At 41.3% G+C, this 23,704-nt stretch overlaps 2 protein-coding genes across 10 annotated transcripts in view; one reads left to right on the top strand and one right to left on the bottom strand.

Annotated features, from left to right (window-relative positions):
* Positions 1 to 1,249: 1,249 nt before the first annotated feature.
* Positions 1,250 to 9,019, top strand: LOC104141666 (anterior gradient protein 3-like). The gene is made up of 8 exons (XM_009671058.2): positions 1,250 to 1,392; positions 2,120 to 2,282; positions 3,326 to 3,389; positions 4,166 to 4,218; positions 5,222 to 5,298; positions 5,885 to 5,948; positions 6,530 to 6,613; positions 7,887 to 9,019. Exons 2-8 carry the CDS (start codon positions 2,138 to 2,140, stop codon positions 7,934 to 7,936), a joined length of 537 nt encoding a protein of 178 aa, XP_009669353.2. The 5' UTR covers positions 1,250 to 1,392; positions 2,120 to 2,137; the 3' UTR covers positions 7,937 to 9,019.
* Positions 9,020 to 11,768: 2,749 nt separating this feature from the next.
* USP40 (ubiquitin specific peptidase 40) overlaps positions 11,769 to 23,704 on the bottom strand; it is a 38,972-nt gene continuing 27,036 nt past the window's right edge. For 5 of the 9 annotated variants that reach the window (XM_068947726.1, XM_068947723.1, XM_068947725.1 and 2 more), the window contains 10 exons: positions 22,572 to 22,636; positions 21,910 to 21,984; positions 20,571 to 20,697; positions 18,933 to 19,018; positions 17,655 to 17,773; positions 17,187 to 17,252; positions 16,723 to 16,933; positions 15,784 to 15,879; positions 14,792 to 14,886; positions 11,769 to 14,354 (listed from right to left, as the gene is read on the bottom strand). In XM_068947726.1, coding sequence (XP_068803827.1) covers positions 14,246 to 14,354; positions 14,792 to 14,886; positions 15,784 to 15,879; positions 16,723 to 16,933; positions 17,187 to 17,252; positions 17,655 to 17,773; positions 18,933 to 19,018; positions 20,571 to 20,697; positions 21,910 to 21,984; positions 22,572 to 22,636 — 1,049 coding nt within the window. In that variant the 3' untranslated portion in view covers positions 11,769 to 14,245. Of the gene's footprint in view, positions 14,355 to 14,791; positions 14,887 to 15,783; positions 15,880 to 16,722; positions 16,934 to 17,186; positions 17,774 to 18,795; positions 18,837 to 18,932; positions 19,019 to 20,570; positions 20,698 to 21,909; positions 21,985 to 22,571; positions 22,637 to 23,704 lie in introns of those variants that run through there. The other 4 variants (XM_068947727.1, XM_068947724.1, XR_011141768.1 and 1 more) reach the window with 2 other exon arrangements.

Here is a 23,704-nt window from a genome sequence, read left to right as displayed (position 1 = left end):
TGTGAGCCCTGCCACCACCAGCCCCAGCGTCCAGCTGGGGAACAATCCACAGCTGTTGCTCTTTGCTGTTCAGGTGTCAGAAGCAAGTGCTGAAGTTTAAGGTCCAAGCTCTGCTCACACTCATACACTCATACATGTTATTTATAAAAAAAAAAAAAGCCAAGGAAAGCATTCACACAGAACAGCATTAAAACAAGCATTCCTCTGGTTAAGTAACCAAGCATGGGAAAGCCAGGAGACAAGACTGCCAAGCCCTTCTAAAACCCTAACTTGACCTCTTGGACCCATGTGCTACACCAGACCCCTTATTATGGGATGCCACAGAGGGAGTGCTCACAAAGACCCCTTCTCTTATTCAGCACAACAGAGCAGATACAAAGGAAGACCAGCAGAGCTAGCATTTCCTAACTCTCCAGTGGTTGATTTCACAACAGGAATGATTATCTTTTTCATGTGCGACAATAAAAAACTTTGCGAAGAGCAAAAGTGGGAAGGGACGGTGTTTCACTTCCTTAAAATTTATGACAGAGGAAGACCATCTCTTTAGGTAGTGATATACTTGCATGGCTCTTTTACTATGCTGCTGTTCCCTGTTATTGTGACATGGTTCAGTTCATACCAGGATGTTGCTATTTACATTTGATTACTTATCTAGTATTTTTTTTTCCCTTACAGAAATACTGTGTTCAACCTCTTCTAAGAGCAGTGCATTCTGCACCTTCTTGGTGTGAAGTGGTGTTGAAAGAGGTGTATGCATCTTCTGTGTACCTCCTACAGTTCGGTTTCGGGGGACTTCACTGTACCAAGCAAGCCAGATGATTCAGATAGTTAAAGGTTCTGCCACGACTGAATCCCACACATCCAAAGATATATTAAGATGGGAAAATGAAAAAAAGGAAAAAAAAAATTCCATTACTCCTTTTTCTCTTTTAAGGCACCTCTGAGAAGTTTTGAATAACATCTGCTACCTGTTAGAAGTGGCAGAAAAGCTGCTAACCTTGTCTGTCTGAGAAAGTGAGACACAGCATAAACATTTCAAACCCATTTAAGCTGAAACGAGGCACTGGGAGACCCACAGTCCACCTCCAAGGGGTTAGGTGTGTCTAAGCACCATCTAAAGACTGTATGAACGCTTTCATAAATCAATATACCTTGATTAAAAACAGGCATATTGCTAGGCTGATTGCTTTTTTTTTTTTTTTTTTTAACAAAGCTTTTGTAAAAAGGTTGTTCTGCACCTCAGCAGGAGCAGGATATCCTGGAATTTTAGCTGACGTCCATCTTCAGCTATTGTGCAAATACACAGGTATAAAGAGACCTTACCTTACTTGGGCCACAGTGGAGACACTGCAACAAGGACTTTCACGTCGAGACATCAGCAGGAGCTGCCAGGTGAGAGATCGGTTCCAGGTAAATGGCTCTTTATGCAACTGTCTCCTCTCTGAGGAGGACAGGGCATTTCTTTTCTACCGCTGTGACTTTTCTTTGTGGCTGGGTTTTTGCCAGGTGTCGCTGCTGGTTATTACACCCCTGAATAGTAGCCAAGCAAGGAAGACTGCTTGGCCAAAACAACTCACAAACATAGAGATTTCACGTGATGAAAAGAGGCTACGGATGGGACAGCTGGTGCCTGCTGCCCGATAGCCTACGCTTTCCAAGTGGCCTGCCATACTCAATGTGTATTCAGGCCTCTAGCTAGAAATTACCTGATTTGCATTGCTTCTCTGTGACCATATCCCCCATCAAAATTAATCGGAGCTCTGGCTGCTCAGTGCTTGACTGAAAATACAGGCCACTTTGTAGCGGACTGAGCAGTTTATCTGCATGTGCCCAGGTGAGCAGTAGGAAAAATGCAATCGAATACTGGAATTCGGCCACAAAGAAAGCTGCAGAGATAAGTGTTTTTTACTGTAGATAAACGCATCTGGTTTTCTTGATGAGATCAAGCAGCCAGAAGAACGCTCAGGATTGCCTCAGAGCCTCCCTAAGTTTTTGCTGTGACCCCTTGAAATCAGCCAATTTTAATAGGGAAGTGAATATTTCCTGGGCCTTTCTTCTCCCAGAGCTTTTGCGTATTTGTCAAGCTCTGCCTGCTTGAGTTGATCCTTTCCTCTCGCAGTTGTTGCCAGCCAAAAACATGCACTCCTTTCCGCTACTGTGCTCCCTCGTTCTCTGCAATGGCCTAATGGTGGCTGCACAGAGAAAGGTCCAGGAGCTCCCTGATGAAGACGAGGAAGAGGAAAGCCCTGCCCGGATACGGACCCCGCAGACTCTCTCTCGAGGTGAGTGACTGGGGTGCATGAGGCAGTCCCGAAGCACCAATATTTCCTGATGAAGTAAATCATCCATCACAGCATTTAGTGTGTACCTCCACCCATATAACCAGGCAGGCGAATGTCTGAGTGCAGCAGCTGGGAGATTTCCCTTCATTCCCATGCAGAAGCCCAAACATACCTTAAGTAACTGCCATTTGCACTGTGGCCAAGAGCACTGGTGCATTCAGCAGAGGAGAACTCCTCACACCCTGTACTTGGGAACAGGTACAGATGCTTTGCTCCAAACCTGGGCTGGGGACGCAGCCAAGAGCCAGACTATCCCAGTGGCTGCTGATTAGCTCTTCAGGTGCCGGTCAATAGGCAGCCACACCAGCAGCCCCTTCCCCTACTAAGGCATGGTGAGTGGGCAGGCGTCTGTAGTCATAGAGCCAGCTCAACTTTTCTGCTGCTCTCCTTCCTGCCAGCATTGTGGATCAGGCACAGGCTGCAGGTATGTCCTCTTCCTCCCTGGAGATTTCTGTGACTGCCACAGGGCACGGGCTGGGTGTTCTATCCATTGGATGGGGCTCAAGACCCATGTCCAAGCTTCGCTCCGGACAGGAATTGTTCTGTTTTCCTAGCATCAAATAAGATCCAGGCACCTCCTACCAAAAATATGCTTGCATCCCTACCCTACCTAGCCCTCAGCCTGTAGAGTAATCTGTTACTGCAAGAAGCCATATCAGTGCAAACAGCAAGCCTGGTTCGGCTCTTGGGAAGGATGGATGAGTTCAGGGAAGAACTCCAGGCTCCAACCTTTGAGTGGTTGGAAATACCTATCCATAATCCTTATCAACCACCTGAGCTGCAGGAAGGGTGGGATTTCATCCCCCTTCCCTTTCATCTGTCTCCTGGCATATTTCTGCTCATGGGTCTCCTGGTACCCAGAAACCATCAGGAAGGCCTGGACCCCCTGAGGGAAGCTGACTAGTTTGTGCTACCCAAGTGCTACTCAGCAGAGTATCTTCATCCATACTGAGGAGAAAATTAACTAAGGCTGCTCTCAACAGGCTGGGGAGATGACATTGAATGGGTGCAGACGTATGAAGAAGGTTTAGCAAGATCAAAACAAAGGTAATCCTCAGTTCTTGTTATGCTAGCTCATATGTTTAAGTGTGTGCATAGCTGTGTTCATGCACAGAACTAACAAAGCTATGAGATGATCACTTAAAATACAGAAGGCTCTAACCCAATGCTTGGACTGTGGACAATATTTTATAAGCAGTGCTTATCTGTATTGCACAGAGGTTGAACAAACGAGACTAAACAAGATTTCGGTGGGAGCTCACATCCTCAAAGATGCTCACCTGCATCTTCTTGGATTGAGTCTCACATACTTCTCCAAATCCTTTCTTATTTGCTGCCCTGGTTGATATTTTTAGCAGTGGTTTTAAGAGCCTTTAGTACTCAAAAGCCTTGAAGAATACCTGGTAATTATAGGAACTTATTTCCTTCCATGTTGGTTTCCACAGCCATAACAAATACGGAGGAAAAGGTGTGCAGGCAAAGGCTTCCAGAGATCCAGTGGAAGCAGTACCCCAGCTCACCTTCATCCCCTCAGATGCACCCAGTCAACTGGGTACAGCTCCACTCCTGAGAAGGCCTGAGGTTGGAGCTTGGAGCGCAATGTCGTTTCAAATGCCCTTGTAGCGCCTCCAGAAGGCGTTACCTTCTCAATGATCCACTCCATCCTATACGAGTGTGTCCCCACCTCCCTACTAGCCAGGTTGCTATTGCTCCTTGCAATATAAATATATCTCTGGAGCATCACAGTGGCTTAACTCTTTGCAGGTGCTGTCTGTAAAACGTCTGACTTGCTTTCCCTCTCCTTTCCTGCAATGTTTTTTCAGCAAAAAGCCGCTGATGGTCATTCACCATCTGGAAGACTGTCCTTACAGCCAAGGTGAGCAAGGAAAACTTTTCCAAATGATCTGGGTGATCAAACTAACCCTGTCAGCACTTATTACCTGCAGAGTGCTTGGTGTGAAACCTTCTCAGAACATGCAGGGAAAAGGCAGGGAAAGGGCAGGGAAAGGTGGAGGGACAGTAACTCCACTGGAGACTCTTGAGAAAAGTTGAGGAATAAAAGTTGCAAAACTTTTCTGGACATTGGTAACATGCTCAGGGCCAAACTTCCCTGGCAGAGACAACGTGGCTAAGAACCACAGGCTAATTCTTTCATATTATGGCTTTCAAGATACAGGTATTCTGAAAGCACGGAGAGTTAGACACTGAAAATTATCATTATAGTCTCATGTTCTCAGGGGCTGCAACATTGCCTCAGCTGTGTATTTTCATCTACACAAAAAAAGTTGTAGAAGTGCTATAGTTTACTGCACTGGAAAGATCAATTCATCTTCTGGCCTGCAAGAGCATCTGTGACCATCTGTTTTGTATGGTGGACGACCTTTCCACTTACAATTGTGAGGCTTCCTGCCAGAGGGCATGTCAGGCCACCCACTATCACTTGATAACCTAGGGGGTTATCAAGCAAAAAAGATAAGGTTGTCAGGGAAGTTTGGCTCCAGCATTTCTTATTCAACTTCTGTAAGTACTTTTTCCCGCAACTGCATACAGCATAAATTGTGCAGATGACTCCTATGCTCTGTAGCGCAGGGCCATAAACTGCTGAATAAAGCCAAGCCATGCCACGTGCATTCTCCTAGTGGGAAGGAAATATCTCAGTACACCAACATTTCAGTTTCTCTAAGACTAAATGCCTTTTGTATTTTTCTTTACTATAGCTAAATCTTCCAACCTGTGTGTGACACGTGCTTGTCAAAAAGTTTTGTTGGTTGCATAGTGGTGCGTTTAGGATGAATAAAAGATGCTGCAAAACCGTGAAAAGCAGTGATGCAGATTTCCCCACACATACCCACCAAAAAACAAATTTCTCTTTCTTTTAGCTTTAAGGAAGGCTTTTGCTTCCAGCACAGAGATTCAGCGGATGGCTCAGGAGGACTTTATCATGCTTAATCTGGTAGTAAGTTTGAATTTAAAATACTAATGAAAGTGTTTACTGGGGAATAGAATAAACCATCTTAAAATCAGAAAGGAATTCACTTTGGACAGATTTAAAGTTGTATACAAATTTTTTGTTGTTTTTAAACCTCCCTGGGGACATATAACAGCATTTGCAAAACATCAGCACAGTTATTCCTTGGAGGGAGGGCAGGGAGACACCTCCATATACACACACATATACACATACATATTGGTATGGGAATACAGTTTTGCACTCTCCAACCACAGGCAATATTCTGATACAAGGAAAAAAAATAGGAAGAGTCACCAGGCTTTATGAGTCATATGTCTGGGGTTTCTGTCCCCTCTCCCAAGCTTCTTGCATGGGTTACCTTGGACAGAAGAGGGGAGCTGGCATATTTGATCAGATCGGAATTGTTAGTTGTTGGTAGACGGTTATGCGAGGCAACGTAGAAGGTTATGTGAGGCAAGGTAAGCTTGGCTTGCTTACTGAGGCAAGCTCAGCTGATTCAGTCAATTTCTGGCACTCTGAGGAGTGCTTTGACATATATCCATCACTAAGAGCCTATCTAACTCTCCAACAGCATTCCAGCAGTGATGACAACATGGCGCCTGATGGCCATTATGTCCCTCGGATCCTCTTTGTCGGTAAGTCTCTGGGGTTGGGACAATAATCGGAACAAAACAGCCAACTGGCAACATTTTTTCCTGTAGGGCCTCCATTGAATCCCTGTTGCTCCAAGTAACAGCTCATATTCTTTTGAGCACTAACACTGCAGGACGAACCAAGACTTTCCAAATGGAAACCTTAACTGGAGATACCCAAATGGGGCCTTGTACTCTGAGCACATGCTCAAATGACTAACAAACACTCCACCCAAGGACAGAGAAAGAGCCCATCACAAACCACAACTGATAGCTATTCAAAAGGCAAATCTACCATCAAACTGTTGGGTATGAACAGGACAAAGGCCAATTCTCTTGAGCCACATCAAGTTAGTTATGTGGAGAATCTTCTCATGGTGGGTTTCAGAAGTAGACTTCCTTAATTAAAATACAGCTGCTGAGATTCTTGTGCTTCAAAAGGCATCTTTCCAGTCAGAAAATGGTGTTCACTAGTCTTTTTATAATTTTGTTAGAAGAAAAAAGAAAAAAAAAAAAAGATTTATCACATCTTCCCCACCCCACAAACCCTGTATCACTAATATCTTGGACTTTTTTTCCTCAAGATCCTTCTATGACAGTTCGAGCTGATATAACTGGCAAATATGGGAACAGGATGTACACCTATGAGCCACAAGATATTTCAGCCTGTGAGTGAAATGAGTACTGAATTGATCCTTTTGTAAGCCATCTCCAGTTTATACAAAACAAATATGGGTAAAGGAATAGGGCATATGAGAATCTTTAGAAACGCTCTGTTTCTGTAGTAAAGTCTGCTCATAGCACTTATTTTACTAATATGAATGAAGTTAATTTAGTGCAAGTCTCTCTCTGGAAAAAAAAAAAACACTGCCAAATATTTCTGAAAAATAGGGCAGTGAACTATGGGAAGAGTTGTCCTCACTGTCTGAACCCCTGAGGATTGTCAGGAAGCTGGTGGTGTTTCCAGATGCAGTACAAGTTTGGCCCCCAAACCTCAAATTGCTTCTGTTCAAGGCATCTGCAGACTTTAGGGTATTGCTGTTCTACTTCATAACCTGAAACAACTGAAGCACTGAAGTGGTTTCCAGTTGTAATACTTCTGGGCCTAGGGGTAAATATAAAGTTTAAAAATAAATAGTCCCTGAATACTATAATTAAGGGTTCCTAAGGGTTAGTGCCTTTGCTCTCCCCTCTCTGGGCTGCCCACTTCAATAACATTTCAAGAATTGTAATTTTCTGAGGCCTTGAACCCCAGATCACAGTAAACTGGAATGAGCCAGATTCAAAAGCTGCAGGGCAAGAGAGAGAGGAGAGAGCAAACCCATTTCCATAGACAAGCATAGAACAATACTGCAATTTAGGTTCACAGTCTTTCTCCTCGAGTTCTTGCGCTTCAGCAGCACACAGAGGGCACTTTCAGACTTTTGTCTGGCACTTGAACAAAGCTTTGACCCTTGCAGACACCTGCAAAGACAACAGAAAACAGCCTCTGTTGCACACCCACTAACACTGCCATCCCTAAACTCCATCTCATGAACCAGCGTATTCCAATGGCATAAATGCTGTCACTGGAGTACGGATTAAAATAGCATTATATGTACTTCTGCTACTAACAGGAGATAACAAAATGGTCTAACAGAAAAAAAAAAAAAAAAAAACATACATACACACCTTTTTTCCCTAAGCCAGTGGCTTGATATTTTCTAGATGCTAATTCCAATCTAACCCTGTTGCTGAGATGAAAAAAAAAAAAAAATGTTGAAACTACCTATTAAAATTGAAAGATGATGATTTGAAACACTTTTAAAAAGTCAAGCTATAAAGAGCAGCTTAGATTTGTGACCTCAAGCTATGTGCCTATAGCATCTATCCTGCACGTTAGCCAGCACACAACCACAACTTTCCCGTCGTTTTTTTGTAACGCCAGTGCTTTCTCTGCAGTGATTGAAAACATGAGACAAGCCAAGTCACTTCTCCACACAGAGCTCTGAACAGCGGGTGCCTCTGAGCTGCGCACACAGAGACCGAAGTGCTGAAAAACACAGCGAAACACAAGCCCGTGTGTGCATGTGTGTGCTGTCTTGTATGTTCGCTCAAATACCCTTTCAGAAAAGCCACATTTGCGAGAACGCCGTGCAGTTCCTGTGCAGTAGATGTGTGGAATGATGCACTACCCGCCCCTTTTTTAAGAAGTTTCTCGCGATGACTTCATGATTGTCATCGATGTACAAGAACTTTCCGTGCTGGTGTTTACAAACTCTTCTTTACCCCGATTAGCACAGTTTTTGAAAAGCAGCTTCATTATAGGGCTCAATACTTTAAAAAGGTATTTATAATGTAAGTGAGTTTTGTCCTGGGTGTGCCTCAGCTAGATCGCACTTGTTGCAATCAATTCTCTGCATCACAGGTTTTTTTCTCCAAGCCATAGATCTTTTAATTCTGGACTGTTTTCTCCTTCCCACAAGCCAGCAGAAGCAGCTAACAACCCAGCAACTGTGTGTTGCTCTTGATTGCTTTCAAATCACATCTGTGAAGAAACCAGGAGGCTTAAGAATGGATTATTTGGTTCACTTTGTGACAGTTCATGAAGAACCACAGTCTAGTATTTCTCTAATTGAGCATGGTTATCATGTCCTTACTTTACCTTTTCTGTTATCTAGTTTATATTTTTGTTTTGCACCCCCCCCCTTTTTTTTTAAAATACACAGAAATCTGTATTAAATATACCTTCACTGGTTTTAAATATAATTTGTATAGTAAGAAACAAAACCATGCAACTATAATATAAATTAAGATACACAGGTTTTGTGTCCCAGGGTTTGTACTTTTATTGCTTTGTGAATTACCCTGCTCACTAATCTGTATTTCAGAAACTTATTTTTGTTAAAGGTTTTGCTGTGCGATCCAAACAACAAAAATAAAACACCAGCCTATTTCCTTTCCAAATCCAGCTAACTTTGTTTTCCCGTTATTTTGCGTGCATAGCCATAATCAGAAAGCTGACGATCTGCAGGAATGAGCAACTCCCTCTTCTCGCCATCGACTTTTAACAGATTTCATCCCACTGCCAGCCGTGGGATCTGAAAAATTAAGGATTCATAAATCAGTACCAATAAACTCTGACTCGGCAATCTTTTAACAGCTCTGCTCACCAGCCCAAAGGAAAGATGTACTCTGTGGCTGTAGTCTGTGGCTACAGCTGTACTGTTCCTATGGCAACAGATGCCTGACACTAGCAAACTTATTAAGGAACCCAAACAGGTGTCAACTGAACAGAAACACTATTTTGGCCATACTGAGTCACAGTTTTAAAAAAAAAATCAAAACCTGTCCCTGCGCTAAGCATCCAGCAGAGACGAAACACGGTAACCCTTCTTAAAAGCAAAGGGATTGGGGGCAGAAGGAGGGTTAAACTCCACTAGGCATTAAAAACACAGGTATAATTCATAGAAGTCCCCCAGGAGCTGTTTTATAACTGCAGGCTGCTATATATAAATGTGTCCGCTTCCTGAATTCTCTCTCCTCCTTTTTTTATTTTTATTTTAAGGGCAGCAATAGTGCATAAGCCATAGAAACCTTACAGTCAAAGTGCAGAACTGACCAGTGGTGGTGGCCAACAGTAAGGGGGGACAAATACAGCAGCAGAATCGCACAGTAATCTCATCGGCTCCTGCATCGCAGCCACACAAAGGGTTACGTGCATCCAGAAACCAGCAATGATATCCGGTGACCACCAGGAAAATGGGAATTACTGAGGCATTTGACAAAAAGACCTGTGGCTGATTGAGCCATAAAAGTGGTAGCCCCTGGAAGAAGGCGAACGTGGGGATTTGCAGACAAAGCAAAAAAAAAAAAAGGGGGGCAAATAAAGGGCTCAGTAGTTGGGTGAAGAGCAACCACAGGTTTATGCAGCAGAGCTAGTACTAGGAGCAGTTAAATTAGTTCAAAGCAGAGGCAGGAGGAAGTCAGAAAGGACCCTGATACATCGAGCACCGACACGGTATTTGTGGTGGCCTGGAGGTGAGGATCTCCGCAGTACCAGGGTAGGATGATGTCGCCCAGCGGGGACAGGAGGAAGAACCTCAGAGCCCAGCCAGGAACGACTGGCCAAGGTTTACATGCTATAGCTGAATAGAGGCACACAGGAAATGAAAACTGGTTAACCGGGGAACAAGTTAACAGTTACTTACAAATTTACCAGTAAAATTTGTCAGCAAGGAAGCACGTATGGTGGCCTAAGGCCAGTTTCTCCCCTCTTCTCCCCCCTCTTCTTCTTTAATGTAATTCTCCCCAAAGATTAGAAAGGAAATTTTTAGCAGAAGCAGGTGTTTAACCCTTCCTGGTCACAGGAGGTCAGCCTGATCACAGTCTGAATGTAACCACTTAAATCAAATTCTGGAAAATTAAAGCTTTCTTAGGAAAGCTTTAAAGATGCAAAGTTTTTAAAATGCAGAAGATTTGCTAACCAAGAAGCTGATACGGTTATTAAGCACTCTACTACATGGATCACAACAGGAGCAGAAGCAGAGTTAGTACTTGCAAACGCCCTTCACTACAGACAGCTGGTCAGGCCCCACTGTATGGCTCTTTGCATGGATCTTCATCATCATCATCATCATATCCTTTGCACGTGCCGGCACATGGAGCCACGTGGTCTAATTCACCAAGGCGGGCAAAGGAGGTCAGCCAGACAACAATACATTACGCTTTAGTAGTTAGGCTTTCTAGCCATTGACTTGAGGGCTGGGAGCTCACACCTTGACTTCTCTAAGCTTGCCTGCAAACTCAACTTGGCCTTGTTTATTCTGGAGTTGCAGGGTCCCTGGCTACGGCAAAAGCTGAAGACGAACTTGCTCGTAACTGAAAAGCTAAGCAGAAACGTTGGTAAGCTCCAAAGACTGCAGCGAACCACGCTGCAGGGCACCGCTGGCAAGCCCTGCTCTTGCAGCTGCCTTATCAAAGGCTTTGCTCTCACAGCCTCCATAGTGCCGTGGTTAACCATGGCTTTGGGGAAGCAGCATGAGCAACTAGCGAGTCCCAGAATCAAGATGCTTCTCTGGAATATAGCCTCCTTTCTCCTTCTGCCATCATTCACCTGTCCCAGGTACATCACCCCGCACCACCTTAGGCCCTCTTTCTGCTTGAGGTTTATACTTGCAAAACGCTTCAAAACGCAAGCTACCCATATAGCGTCCTCTGAGGAGGATTCAGCAGAGAATGGCTTAGTTCTTCAAACCAGCCGCTTCTTCCACTTAAGCAAACTGGAATGAGTTCTGAGACAAAAAACCAAAAAAAACAAAAAACCAAAAAAACCCCAGGTCTTTCTCGTAATGAGGTTCCCAGAGTTGAACACAATGCACCAAATGCTCTTTTACAAGAACCGTACCAAGATCAGACACAGATAACAAGCTAACAGCTTATTCTTCAGGAAAACTTGTTTCTTGCTCTACACAGATCCACAGTCATCTAGAAGAGTGATGCTATTTCTCTTGAAAAATAGACCAGATTCATGTATTTGTGCGTGCATATACGATAACTAGGAGTCGGAATATGGGCCGTAAATTCTAGATTATGCTTTCTGAAAAAGGGGAACACGTAAGATAAAAAAAATCACTTCCACTCACATCCAAACCCCAATCCTCCTACTGAACTTCAGTCTTCCAGCCAGATCTGGGGAACTTCTCACATAGATCAGGGTGCAGTGCTAGGAACAGGTATGAAAAATCAAAGTACAGTCGAGGTTGTGCCCCGTCCAGTGTTAGAAAATAATCTACCCCATTCTCAATCAACGTATGTCAGTCAGACATATATAGACAAATCAAATAGACATATATAAATGACTCTTTATTTTGTGAAGTACACTTGAAAAATAAAAATGAAAGCTTTTCCAGACCTTGGAATATAACCAGGATAAACTGTGGAATCACAAAGACTCCATTTTAAAAAGGTGTTCCCTCTCCCCCCAATTTTTAGCAATCTCCTTCATTGTGGAATGGTCCACAATAATTCTAAGAAAAAAAATACGCATTTTGAGCCAACATTAGAAATAATTCAATATTGGTTCAGTGCAGGCACTGCTACATCGCACTTCAGCAAAGGCACATACTAAAATCCCCACTTTAGTACTTGTAATCTGTATTTAAATTTGTCCAAACTTCATGTTTTCAGGAACAGACCAGAGTTATTAAAACGAAGGGGGGGGGGGGGAACCAAGCTCAGTACAGCTGTCCAGAATGGGATTTGAGGAGTTAAAGCGACAGCAAAGTAAGTGCAGTGCAATGGAATAATTTGCAAACGCAAAGATTCCTTGTTTACCTTGGTAATCAGCATGTGCGATAATTTCTGTAAGCCTGTGGCTTTCAAGAACTCCTGTTAACATGGAAGAAGGTTATGCAAAATAAGTCAGGGAGGGAAAGAAAATGGCTGTCCTCACCTCAAACATCAAAAACAAAAAAAGCCATCCATAAAACTAGGATTACATTATTCAAGTAAAACCTAAGACCAAAAGAGTTAGGAAACGATAATATCCCCTTGCTTGACTGAATTGGCCTAGGAAAGCACAGAAGCAACTTGTTGTCCAGAACAGCAGAACACTGTTAAACTGCAGAAGTTAAATCAGAAGATCTTCCCACATCACGAAAATTTTCGTAGTCTCCTGTATTGGCATTTTCTACAACAAAAACTTCTACACATATATGAAACCATTTACTATAGTCCTCAAGAGTTACATGTATTTTGTTCACTCGTTATTACAGTTTTAATTAAAGGTACTTCAGCCTATGTTTCAATCGTCGTATTTGAACATTGCCTTACTCATTTCCAAAGAGGTTTGCCAGCCATTCGTGCAGTTCAACAAGGCTTTGTAGCGTATTTGATAACAGACTTCATTTGACACGGTAATCAATTTCTGCAGCTTCCCAGCAGGAAAAGGCAAGCACGTTACATGCCATCAGCACTTTACTGCTGCACAGAACGGCTTACGTGTTATCTTCTACCTTTCCTTTTTCACCTTATCGTTGAAAGTATGTTTAAAGTACGACTATGAGCAAATAATTCCATTAAGAGTTTTGGTTAGTTTGTCAGTATTGTTTGTGCTCAAAGAAAATTAGGAACCTGATGGGAATTTAAGTTATAGATAATCATGCACCAAAGGGGAATACCGTTTAAGTGTTGTAAATATTTGCAGTGTTTAAATAAAGGTGATAGAAACATCAACATTTAGTAAATCCTGCCTCCCAGCCTCATTAACAAAATATGACCTCTCATCAGATACTTACATGTGTTCTCAATCTTGAGATCCAATCTTACAACCATTTGGTAAACGTTTTACTCAATACACAAGACCCTTTCATACTCAGTTCAGCCGGTATTCAACTACATACATCCCTTCAATTATGGAGGCTGTAAATCAACACCAAGATAAGCATTTTCTTGCTCTTTCTCAAATGTTTCAATGGACATTAAAACAGTCAAACAAATGAGAAGTGAAGGAAATTCCTCTGAATAAGAATACTGAAAATAAATACAAGCTTTTTTCCTGAGTAAAATAAAACCCACCTAAGACTAACCGCTAACCACCACATCTGCCAAATTTTTCTACCCTTTTCGTTTGTTAATAAAGCTTGTGAACAACAAAAAAGCACTAGCAACTTTGAAATCCAAGGCTACTGCACTGTTGTTCCATATCACAAATTATAGGTCTTCAGGTTTTAGAGCGTGATAGATTTTGAACTTGCTCCTTTCTGGAATCAATTTAACACACTTTGTCCAGAGATTTCCACATTTCTTTCATGTTTGAAATCTGATTCAAGCTACTACTGACTTGGATTTATATATTAGATAGAAAATCAAATTCTGGTATCACTAGTAATTTCAGTGATGAGAGATGAAACAGTAATTTCTAAAAAGAGGGGTTTATGACTGCACCAAAAAGTCCTAGCAAACTCTGTAGTGATGGTGCAAGACGCCAGTTTTTCTGATTTAAAACAAAACAAAAACACTTAGAGTGATTACAAAACAGTCACCGAAGGTTACATGATATATTAATCTGTTTTCTCATGGATAAAGTGCATTTACCTAGCCTGAGAATAAGTACTACATGGATAAAGGGATACTAAAGCACTTCACCAAGAGAGATTAAAAGAAAACCAGAGTCATCCTGAATCCTATATCCAGTCTGTCTCGGTGATTCATGAAGACACTTTAGGGAAGACCATCCCTCTTGCTGGTCCAGTTGAGGTACTCCATTCCAATTCAGTACATCGGCAGTACGGTCTGGTCAAGAAATCATCTGCCTGGTGCTATCTGAAAACTCCAACGTTGATTGAAAGAGCCACTTCTGGTTTACGGTGCTTAATATTCACCTTTTCCTCAGAAAAAATGTGGTTTTGTAAACGTTCAGCTTGTCGGCTATTAAAAAAAGAAAAGAAAAAAATCAAAGATGCCTAGTATTGGTGTTGAGCCTAAGCATCAACAATGGCATACGCCGGCTGGACTGGATCCTGATTTCCACTCTAGTTGTAACAACTACTTTGCATCCCACTTACATCCTATACAGGGCCTGCACAGACAAAGAGTTCATTTTTCATTTCCAGAGACAGGGCCAAACTTAAGTGTGTTGCAAGGAGAAAAAAAGGAGGCTCAGTGTAGGAACACGGCACTTACTTAAAGCAGGAAGTTTTTGAATTGCTTTTATCAACTGGCACTACCGGAATTGTGTGCTCTAAGAACATCTTGCTATCACTGCGCTATCCAGGTAACAAGTTACTCTGAAAAGCAGCAAAATCCAGAAAAAGTGTTTTTTTCCTTTTCAAAATAAAAAAATAAATGTAAATACTCAATAATACCTTTTATTCTTTTCTAATGCAAGCTGCCTTTGCTTCTCTTTTCCAACATCATCTCTCACAGTGCTGAAATCCTTTGTGTCATCAAGGAGAAGATTCTGTTGTCAAAAGGGATCGAGTGTATTAGCTTATTCTTTTTATCTGCCAAGAATGCATCTCACACAGAGCTCAGTTTAAACAATTCATTGTCAGAGCACTTTTTCTAACTAGTTTTACAGCAGTTAAATTCAAGTAACTAAGTGCAAAACATTAGAAAAAAAAAGTAAAAATAATAACCTTCCGACTCTTCTGTTTAGTTTCTGTATTTAACAACGAACTGGCATCAGAGATATCACTCGATAGCTTAATGCATCAGAAGAGGACATTGGACATTTCCTGTATTGCTTTAAAACCCAGTGAGTATGTTCTTTCAGAAGTCTCATAAATCAGCCTGACTGACAATTCAGAGCTCAATATGCTGCTGGGTCATTCTTTCCTTCTTTCTTTCTTTTTTTTTTTTTTAATATTTAAATAGATCTGTAGTAAATCTTTGGACAATGTTGTGGATTTAAATTTAGAATATTATTTTTAATGGACACTATTCTTGGATTTTATTCTCACTTGGAAAAAACAGTTCATAAAACAAGGGCAAGAAAAATCCAGTTTCCTCTGGATAGCATTTGAGCATAGACCCAAAAACTGAATTTGCACTGGCTGAGGGAGAGTTGCACAAGAGACTCTTAAGTATTGCCCTCTAGTGCCTGCAGCAGGATATAAGGGCGATAGCATGAAATTTCCATCAGGCTGGTTAAGAACAGGAGAAAAAGGAGACAAAAAGCATCAGTAGCAACAGATTTCCCCTCTCCATACAATGTGTTGTCCAGATCCGTATATCGGCATTTTCATACAGATGTAACAGGATGCAGAAAAACAAGGAAGAAATTAAGACACTGCGGGACGGGGAGAGTGCCTCAAACCTAATCCATGCACAATAATTAAAAGCAAAGTTCATTTACCTTCACCCCAATGATGTCTCCATCTTTCAGGTGATAAGGTGCTGACTGCAAACTCTCCTGTTTTTTCTTCCGTTTCCTCTTTGAAATTTGCTGAGTCTGAATAAAATCAAAGCAGAAGACCCATACATAGCAGATTTCAGAAAGCTGCTTAAAAGGATTTTTGATGACAATTCCTTATAAAATGAGTACGGTCGCCATTAGCTATTCTTCCATAATCAGAGAGGCTTATTGTAAAGAAAATTAAAGATCCATTTTTGTCAGCAGCTTTTCTTGTCCTGCAGCTCACTTCGGCAAAACAAAACAAACAACTCTTATTTATAACAGTCTTTCCTCTTCCTCATAATCCCTTCCAGCTTCCTATATTAACCATAGTTAGCTGGTCATGAAGTGTCATTTACAGGGACCCTTGACCGTAGGATACCCTGTACAGTGAAGAGGAGAAATGTTTTCGTTCTGTGTTACCTCTGCTGATCTCCACTATTTCTGTTACATGCAACTTCTGTAGCTATAGACTGAAAAATTTAATTAAATATATACATTTGCATAACAAATGATTCTATACTCATGACCTGCAACTAACTTTTCAACCTGTATAAGCAATTTTAGTAGTACAAGAAGAGACAGGATGGAGGAGTGGTTTATTCTCTGCTAACCGAAACTGCTCTCTTCTCCAGAAGATTTCTACCTGGTTAACCGGGCAGAACTGCAAGTTCTGCTAACTTCTGATTAAAAACCTATTGTCTTCACTATGATTTCAAAAAGACCTAAGTGGTTCCCTGAAGAAATAAACTACCTCCACCACTTTCCAAATTCACCTCACAGTTTATGCTGCAAGAATATAAGGCTGTGCACTCAAATATATATACTCAAAAACTGCAGCACAAACCAGCACACACTTTTCTCAAAACAGCTGTTGGACTCAGTCATTCCAGATCTTACCCAGCTAGATATCGGCAGCCACTCAAATTTTTCAGGGAAGTATTTGGCTATTTCAATTTTATCTACAGGGAGACAATAGTGAGAAGCAACTCTTTGCCTCAGTGCCCAGGTTGTGCATTCTTTGGAGATATCCCAGACCAAATCCGTGGAGTGGTAGTAGTCCCTCTGCCCTGGTATGCCCATCTGCACTCGAAGCAACAGTTCATGGGAGCTGTCATGAGGAAGAGAAGATAGACAGTTTTTGTGAATCATCCTTTCAGAATCCAAAACTGCTACTCCTCCCCTCCCTCCACTCCATTTTTAACAAGGCTCTACCAGCAGAAAATGAAAATCGAGCTCCAAAGTATTCTTGCACGAAATAGCCATATCTGTAATCCCAAAAGAAAGTATTTAAATTAAAAGCTGCTAGCTTAAGTCTCATCTCAAACATACACCAATAAGAAATAAGTATCTTGAGGATTTACCCCAAATTCTCTTCTTTTTGCAAAGGTTCTATGCAGATTTCCACTCTGGCTCCCAGCTTATATTCACTGATAACAAAACAAAGATTACACACACATCTTCAGTCATATATTCTAAATTAACAAAAAGAAAATTACAGTTCTGGTCAAGTAATCTCATGCTTATCTGGAAAACGAAAGCAAGATGTTATTGGAACCAAAACTGAAACCCAGGAAGGTACAAAAATTGCATTCAAAACCACTGAAAATAAAGCTTAGTAGAATAAGCATGATATGATCTGTTTATGTTCCCACCTCCCCCTTTCACAGCACTTGAGTTACAACAGGTGCTCAACTCACAAGAAGTGAAACAAGCGGAAAAGAGTTTTCTGTTATTTGACTGAACCGATTTGTTCTCTGCCAATCCGTCTCTCAGTCCAGTAAACCATCAGTCTGTTGCTATGTTACTTGAGCGTTCAATAAGAAACCTACTTGAGCTGCTGCTTGTTGTTTCGTAAAAGCTTGCCTGGGCGCTTACTTTCCACTGTCCAGGCTCTGAGAAATGCAGGCAGTGGAAGGATCTGCTCCTGGCAACACGGCAAGGTCATGGCCTGCAAAATCAAATATCTTGTCAGTAATTTCAGCAGCCAGTCTGCTTGGAAAGATGAAAAATTACTTGACTGCTTCTCACCGCAACGTTGAAACAATTAGAAATAGGGCAAGGTATTTACACTTATCCCGCGTCAAAGGTTGCTTGCAACTTAGAGATGGTGGCTATGACAGACAGATTCTTTTTTCAATCTCAAAGCAAGTTGGACTTCACTCCCTCCCAGCATTTCTCAATTTAATGCAGGTCTCAAGTCGTGAATTTCTTTTTTTAACTAAAATTTTTATAACTGGAAGAATGAGGCTAACAAAATCGTTACCACAATCTCTAGCCAAGTGCTGAGCAAGCTCCTTTACTCCTTTAACCAATTAAACAATATTATTTCCACACTAAGTCAGCTTTCCATGGTCATGAGATGTATATGGCCACAGTATTTCACAGCAGCAGTCTGGCTGAGACTGAGAAGCAGAAGTCTCACCCAAAACATAAAGTGTTGGTATTGATCAGAATTGGAAGCGATAATAACGCAGTTTAACTAGAGCAACCAACCGGCTAAACATTGAAAGAGCTTTACTATAGAGTTGTTTGGTGGTTGGTTGTTTTTGTGTGCTTTTGGTTTTTTGTAAGGGTACTAAATCATACCTTTCTCATTAAAAAAAGTATAAAAAGGCACCTTAGTTTCTGGCCAAGGAAACTAAGCCACACCTTCGCAAATGACAAATATGACCTCTGCATCTAAAGAAATTCTTTATTCTTTAACTTCAACACATGAAAACACGCAAAAAAACTAATACAAGAACAATGTGAAAATGGAAAGTGGCTCTTTAGGAAGTGCTTGTATACGTGTGTTCCCCTCATTAATCAGATTTACATCATGAAATAAAAATAAGGCTGTAAGTCAAAGTCTCAGATGAAGTGCAACAATGCTTTCGCAGTTGGGATCACGTGATAGGTAGAATGGCAACTGCAGGGAACATACTAAGGAAACATCTGAGCTACATGCTCAAATTGCCTCTTGGTACTTACCACTGAACATGGCATATAAGCAAATGCCATATCAGAACATACTGGAGACAAGGGAAAAGGAAATAAAAAATATGTATTAATATAGCTCAATTAATCACAATGTTGCTGTACATTCAGAACACAGGAGAACATCTAACCTGAATCTTCAAATCTTCCAAAGAAGCTTCTCCTGCTATTTCTATACTGCCAGCATAACATAGATCCAGGTCTGTTTGGACGTATTCTGGCGGGGAGACAAAGAAACAGAGACAGACGCACACACATACAGAAAGAGATGGAGAGCACGAGCACCGGGGAGAGTGAGGGCAAGAAATGGGGGGAGATTGACAGGGAGGGAGACAGAGAGTGACCGGGGGGAGAGAGAGGGGGGAGAGAGAGGGGGGAGAGAGAGGGGGGAGAGAGAGGGGGGAGAGAGAGGGGGGAGAGAGAGGGGGGAGAGAGAGGGGGGAGAGAGAGGGGGGAGAGAGAGGGGGGAGAGAGAGGGGGGAGAGAGAGGGGGGAGAGAGAGGGGGGAGAGAGAGGGGGGAGAGAGAGGGGGGAGAGAGAGGGGGGAGAGAGAGGGGGGAGAGAGAGGGGGGAGAGAGAGGGGGGAGAGAGAGGGGGGAGAGAGAGGGGGGAGAGAGAGGGGGGAGAGAGAGGGGGGAGAGAGAGGGGGGAGAGAGAGGGGGGAGAGAGAGGGGGGAGAGAGAGTCAGTATAACTGCGTTCATTGTCCTAAGAGATGGCAGTGACTTTGAGGAGAGAGTTCATTTAATTTAGAAGGGGCCTGATGTAGATTTATTTTGAGGATAGTTAAAGAAACATCATTTACAGGCAATAAAATACCTTCTGTTAGTTGCCAAAGAAGAGTTTAAACTGATTCTATATGGGAAATTATAAAAATACAACCAGTTACTGGAATTCATAAAGGGTATTAATTACTGGTTATGACTCTGAAACGTAGAGTACGTTGCAAGGAAAGTTAAACTGCTCTTACCTGCGCTACAGAAAGCATCAAGGAAGAAAGCAAAACTTGGAGAAAGCTTGAGAGAAAAGGAGAATAATGCAAAAAAAAAAAAACCTTCTAAAAGGAGGGAGGTTCTGCTGTGCAACACAGCTCAACAGCAAAGGAAGAACTTTATTTTCTTGTATAAAGGAGTGTTGGTTTGTTCCCCTTTTTTCTATTTGCAGTTGTCCTCACTTCATTTTCTTCCTCTTTCTCAACCCTCTCTTCATTTGCCTACCCTCACTTGTTTTTGATGTAGGTTTGACTTTTAGAACAATGAATTCAAATTAAAATACCTGTATATAGTGTCCTGGAGAGTCACACCACATTTACTCATCACTCATTTTATAGCTTCTCAAAAAACAATTTAGCCTCAAGTGAGTTAAATGCAGTATTAGGAGTCTGGCTTTTGAAGCCAATCATTCATAAGCTCTTTAAGATGATGTCCCACAATACTGCCACTCGGAGTATGGAGTAGCTATTTTACTTGCCGAAAGGTAACTGCTTCTGCTTCAAAATTCAGTGAAGATCTTTACCCTTGACCAAATATAGCTAAGGAGCATAAGAACAGTCCCTTCCAGTGTTCCTGGCCTAAGTAATATACTTAAAACCATCTCTTAAGGGACTTCTTGCACAATAAGCTTGCTGAGAGTTGTACAACTACTCCCAGGTTTCAGGAGGATTTTACGGCTTTAGGTCAAAACCAAAGGGCTTTGCTTTTGACTCAAGATCTCAGTGCTATCACAGGCAACCAGCCCATATGATTCCTTTCATAAACTGATCAAGCTCACCTCCTGCTGGAGACACCTGCAAAGCCTCCATCTTGCAGGTCACGCCGTTCACTTGGTCTTGTGCACTCTCGTAATGTTTCACATGATTTAAAGGCTTGTACCACCAGATGGGTATTTTCAGGAAACCCTGAAAAGCAAACAAAAAGTACCTGCTAGCCTATGTGTTCTGACGCAGATAAACAAGGTTCAGCTGCCATCTCAGGAAGATGGAAGAGATTTGTTCAAGTCTGAGCTTTTGTAAAGGCACCTGTGTTCCACGTTAGCTCTTTTGACTTCCTACTTTTTTTTATATGGACCACTGAATGAAAGAAATTCAGCCTTGTGTCGCCCAAGATTACCATCCTGTTTTGCTGTCACAGCATCTGCCGTGACAGATGCAATGGAGTGATTTTATATTCTGGAGATGCGGACATAAACACGAACCTGACAGAAGAGGCTGTATTCATCTAAGTTCACCAATTACAAGGGTATTTTGCCACTTCAGCAGCTCTGCAGAGTTTTTCCTCACCTGCTCTGCACGGCCAGGAAAGGACACTTAAGTTGATGTCTCTTCCCTCTTCTGAGTAGAACAGACTGTATTTCTTTCACACGCAGGTCTATTATCACTCATTCCACTGTTGCAGTAAGCTCTTATCCTACAATTTTTTGAGAACAAGGCTATCAAAAGTATCCTAGCTTGTCCTGTACGAAGCTTTATTCACCATAAATTTGCAGAGAGCTGCACTGCCTGCTGGTTCTTGCAAAGTGTTTTAACCTTTTGTTTTGACTTACAATGCCCTATATCACTTGAGGTTTGCTAGCACAGAGCCCTTCTAGTTGTATGGTCATTGCTGTCAAGACAGCCTCCAAGAAGGGCCCTTCATTTTCAAATATGATCCTCAGTAAAAAACCTAAAAGGCAAACAGCTAAGTTCCTCTATTTTTACTATTTTGTGAGGACATAAAAGTATAAGGGCTGTATCTTCAGGAGGACTCCTACTTTTGTGCACAGGTTATTGCTCATCTTGCTTGCCAGAAATACTGATTTCCTCCATATTTGTAACCGTAACACGTTCTAAGACGCATTTAGGCTACAAAGCTGCAACAGGCAAGACTTCTGCTACAGAAGTCAAAAGAATAATAAATATAGAGAGATTATTTATAATATTCTTATATCATAAATGTTAAACCACGAAATTATAAAACTACAAAGCTTTATTCATTATTTCTGATTAAAAATATTTCAGTTGAAAAATTCTGAAATAAGCAAGAGAAGAAAAAAAAAAAAAAAAACACTATCGTATTCAAGTCTCCAGAAAAGTCAATTGATTGAAGAACATAAGCAACCCCCATAATTTTACCTTTGGTGGAAGCTTTCCTTCGGTTACAACCAAAGTATCTCCTCTGCAAACATTAAGCTCCTTCAGAGTGGCATTCTAGAGAAAGAGAAAGCACAGTTTGTGTTTTGTTTCCTGAACCATGAAGGGTTTTCTTATGCCATGCATATCGAAAGTCCAAGGTGTTTTGCTTTTCCACAGAAGAGAACAAAAACATCCATCCAGCCCCCACCACTTGGAGATAGCTTTGCAACAGTGCACAAATATTCCATCCACAGAAGTCTGCACTGCATGCATCCTTCTGCAACATCCCAATGAGTCATCTATTTCCTTTGCACCTCCATATTTTACCGATTAATACCTTGTGCTTAGCACTGGTAGATCTGAACGTCTTTAATGTATGCTAAGCTTAAACTTTAGGAAAAACTACGTGGACATGGCTTATTAATAGTCCCTGAAAATAAGAGGCAGGTGCTTAAGAGTTATTTTTTAACCACAGGTACACTAACACTGTCTTCATAAGGCCTTGCGGAAATAGCACAGTGTGCCTAGTAACGTATCACCCACAAAAACCATCACAGATTTGCTTTATGGGAGTTCTTTTCAGGGAAAGTCTCTTAAAAAAAAAAAAAAAAAAGAACAAACTACATATTGTGTAATTCAGGTCAAAAAGAGAGTCCTCTTACTTCCTGACTTAATGCTTCCCCTGCTTCGTAGCACCAGTCAAGCCTTCTCAAATGCCAGTTGTCACCTATCAAAAACAAGTAAGTACATAAACACACAAACCTAAACAGAGGGAAAACTATTAGCCAACAAGGTTGCTACAAAAAAAAAAACCAACCAAACAAAAAAAATTCTTAGTAAGGGTTAACAGCCTACCCATTTTTGCAACTGTGACACAATTAGAGACTGAAAAGAAACTGAGTTTTAAAGAATGAACAGGTAGCTTCAGGTTCCTTCCCCGGGCCCTAGAAACACATTTTGCCTCCTGGGAATGGCCTTCTCATTTTTGTAAATGTCTCTCTGTTTTTATGAACTCTCTTCCTCAGCTACCTAATTTCCCTGGTTCAGGAGGAAACCAAAGGAAGTGAAATGACAACATGTAGCTAAAAACATAACTGCAGAAGAAAGAAAATTAAAAAGTTGAGAGGGAAAAAGTTGGGGAGTTGTGGAAATGCTGGGTGTGAATTGCTGATGAATTTCCCTTGTCAATATACAATTCAAATTGATGAAAAGTGCCTCAAAATGATACTGTAAGGATAATAAAAATATAATATTATTAATAATAAGGATATATAACAATTAAAAAATATACTGTAAGGAAGAAACTCATTTCCCGCCCCCCACCTTCTGTCTACTTTCTACATTTCCGGTCGACTTCACATTAGAGGAAAAAAAATGACACAGTTCAGAAACTAAAATACTTTAAAATTAGCATCTATATGAAGCATTATGTACAGGAGGAATGAACTTAATTACATATTTTTTGTTTGATCAAAAGTAAGAGATGAAAATACACTTCAAAAATTCTCTCTAGGGTCCAAAATTTGACTTTCATAACTAAAAGCCCTAAGCCCAAATGGCATCTCATCAATGAATTCTGATGCGGAAAAAGAGTACCTGGCAGCCTTTTTAAACTACAACTTCAAAATCCACTGAACTCTGACATTTCTTCGAATGCGAGCAGTCAGATCACGAATCTCTGTGCAAGGCCAAATTCAACTTTTCAAAAATGGTAACATAAAACAAGTAATAAAAACAGAACCATTGTTTCTTGGCAGTGAACCTATACCACAAGGAAATGAAAAAGGTTAAGTTT

Source organism: Struthio camelus, chromosome 6, assembly GCF_040807025.1.
Source record: "Struthio camelus isolate bStrCam1 chromosome 6, bStrCam1.hap1, whole genome shotgun sequence".
Classification (NCBI taxonomy): domain Eukaryota; kingdom Metazoa; phylum Chordata; class Aves; order Struthioniformes; family Struthionidae; genus Struthio; species Struthio camelus.
The sequence above is the reverse complement of the archived record's forward strand: the minus strand, read 5'-3'. Positions and strand labels throughout refer to the sequence as shown.